Source organism: Morone saxatilis, unplaced genomic scaffold (genome assembly GCF_004916995.1).
Source record: "Morone saxatilis isolate NCDOM2014 unplaced genomic scaffold, NCSU_SB_2.0 Contig18, whole genome shotgun sequence".
NCBI classification, from domain to species: Eukaryota; Metazoa; Chordata; class Actinopteri; family Moronidae; genus Morone; species Morone saxatilis.
The window spans coordinates 29,504,981-29,507,786 of record NW_023339740.1 but is presented as its reverse complement, the minus strand read 5'-3'; the positions used below and the strand labels follow the sequence as shown (position 1 = coordinate 29,507,786).

At 39.8% G+C, this 2,806-nt stretch overlaps 1 protein-coding gene across 1 annotated transcript in view; it reads left to right on the top strand.

Moving 5' to 3' along the window:
• Window positions 1-2,765, top strand: part of pltp (phospholipid transfer protein) — a 3,817-nt gene extending 1,052 nt beyond the window's left edge. Inside the window, exons 4-11 of the mRNA XM_035661840.1 lie at window positions 176-331; window positions 413-476; window positions 1,248-1,403; window positions 1,474-1,650; window positions 1,753-1,812; window positions 1,922-2,086; window positions 2,239-2,306; window positions 2,629-2,765. Of these exons, the coding sequence (XP_035517733.1) occupies window positions 176-331; window positions 413-476; window positions 1,248-1,403; window positions 1,474-1,650; window positions 1,753-1,812; window positions 1,922-2,086; window positions 2,239-2,306; window positions 2,629-2,710 (928 nt within the window). The 3' untranslated portion in view covers window positions 2,711-2,765. The remainder of the gene's footprint in view (window positions 1-175; window positions 332-412; window positions 477-1,247; window positions 1,404-1,473; window positions 1,651-1,752; window positions 1,813-1,921; window positions 2,087-2,238; window positions 2,307-2,628) is intronic.
• The last annotated feature ends 41 nt before the right edge of the window (window positions 2,766-2,806 follow it).

Here is a 2,806-nt window from a genome sequence, read left to right as displayed (position 1 = left end):
TCCTGAGATAACTTCTGTTAAGATTTGGTGCTATACAATAAAAATGGAATTGAATTGAATTGAATATTATTAGTAGTAGTATTATTATTAATATTATAAACTCTAATAATTATTCTACAGAAGATAAATAAAAAGTAATTTGACCCATCATAGTAATGATGATAATATCTATCAGTTATGACACAGGAAACATCAACGCGTCGGCCGAAGGTGTGAACATCAATACGGTTCTGAACTTGATCAGAGATGATGAAGGACGGCTAAAGATCAATAACATTACCTGTGATGCAAGAATCGCCAAAATGAAGGCAAAGTTCAGTGGAACACTTGGGTATGTAATCAATAAGGAGTAATGATTACTGTTAATAAAATTGATTTGGAAATCAATAATTAAATAATAATTATTTTTCAGGAGAGTTTACGACTTCCTGGCGAGCTTTCTGACAACAGGCATGCGCTTCCTTCTCAACCAACAGGTCTGTCTGTCTGTCTCTCAACTGTCTGTCTCTCTGGCCTGTCTAGAGCTAACAGAGATGACTCTTTCTTGTTAAGGTCATTATTTATATCTATATTATCTATATGGTAAGGTCATTATTTATATCTATATTATTTATACATTAAGGTTAATTATTGGATAAGGCTGTTTTTTAGATCTTTAAGATTTTGACTATAAATAACTCTGTCCTCAGTTATCTGCCTTCAGTTTCACAGATGTCTTTAGGTGGACAAAGTTTTATCTCTCTGAGTGACCTCAAACTGTCAATCACCATCAGTCCACTGTTCTCAGCTCCTCCACTGGGGTCCCACAAGGATCCATGTTGGGCCCATTTCTATACAAAAACAGGAATGTAAATGAATGCTGTGACCATTACAAGCTGGTCACAGGCAAGTAGTTATACTACTAGGCCACTAGAATCACTTTATAAACAATGTATAAATTAACCATGAAAAACTTTGACAACTAAAATACTTTAACTGTCATATACTGGATAAAAATACATTTCTGAGCTGGGAAAACCTGATCAAACATGTAAATATATGTTTCCTCTCTTAACTATGAATGGAATACTGTACCAATCCACATCAGAGAACTGACCACTTACAGGTTCTCCTTTAGATTGTGAAGGTTTATAAGCCAGTTTCCTGCCTTAATGCTACTTTTGTCCTGTTGCTCTTATTTCCCTTAAATAAATAAATAAACTAAATTAAACTAAACTGTCTGTCTGTTTCAACTGTCTGTCTCCCAGATCTGTCCTGCTCTCAATCATGCGGCTCTGGTTCATGTGAACTCAATGCTGGACACGATCCCTGTGAGGACGGAAGTTGATCAATATATCGGGATTGATTATTCTCTGATTGATGACCCAGTGGTGACATCCAGGAGCCTCGACATGCACTTCAGGGTCAGTATCAAGGTGGTATTTTTATGATCCTGATCAATGTGATCAATAACAGTGTGTCTTCTGTCTGTAGGGGATGTTCTTCGACCTTTCTGATCAGAACAACACGTTGGTGAACTATGCTGTCGACCCAGTCATCAGAGAGTACGACAGGATGGTTTACCTCGCCCTGTCCGAATTTTTTTTCGACAGCGGGTTGTTCTCTTACTACAGAGCTGGAATCTTCCAGACGCACATCGTCAACGAGAAGGTCAAAACTACCACAGACCCCCTATACCCCTGAAACTACCGAACCATACAAAGATTCCTCCTGAGAGCTGAAACCTGGTTCTGTTTGTGTCTCTTCCTTCAGATGCCCAAAGACATGGAGATGTTGTTGAGAACCACCTACTTTGGAACCATCATGATGCTGGTGAGCAGATCCAGAAAGACACACATAATTAATGTTCTTCCTGTGTGTTCTGAATAGAACCCACTGTAGTACTTTAGTATTGTATATTAATACTGTGTGCTCTGAGTAGAACCCAGCTCTGGTGGATGCTCCACTCTCTCTGCAACTTGCTGTCAACTCTCCCCCAAAAACTTCCATCAAGACATCTGGCGCAACGGTTGTCATGACAGCCATCGTCAAGGTGATGGTGCTGCCTCCAGGTCAGCCTCCGGTCCAGCTTAGCAGCATGACCATGGTACACACACACACACACACACACACACACACACAAACACACAATATAAATCACATGCTCAGCTCTGATTTACTGTCGGTCAACAGATGATGCTCTCCAGGTGAGAGATAAAAAATATTGTTTCTATTAAGTATTCTTCTGTCTGTGTGCAGGAAACAAAGTTCAACGCTAAAGTTTCTATGAAGGGCAAACGTCTGGCTGTTCATGCTGACCTCCGCAGGTGCACACACACATATAAACCTACCCTTCCTATCTTCTATCACTATAACCCCATCCCCAACCACAACCCTGAGTGGCCCTCTATCCTCCAGTCTGTGTGTTCAAACCCGTGCTTTGTGTCTGTTTGTGGTGGTTTTTGTTCTGAGGTGGTTTCAGTTAAAGCCAGTTTCTGTCACTATGAGTGGAAGACGCTTTCTCTATCCTCTGCGGTTGACTCTGATGATCCAGTCCTCTCAGCCTCCTGGATGGAGAATGCAAATGAATGATTATTTATTTAGCTTGTTATTGATTGCAATCAGACTAAAACTGTTTTCTTCTTTCAGGTTTAAAATTTTCTCCAATCAATCAGCACTGGAATCTCTGGCAGTAAGTGTCTTTTTGTGCCTTTTTTTTACAGCACAGTAATAACCTGTCTGTCTGAATTTAACAGAGTCTTATATTAACTTTAGTCCCTCCGAAATTGATAATCTTGTTAATAGTGCTGCAGGCTCACTACGAAGA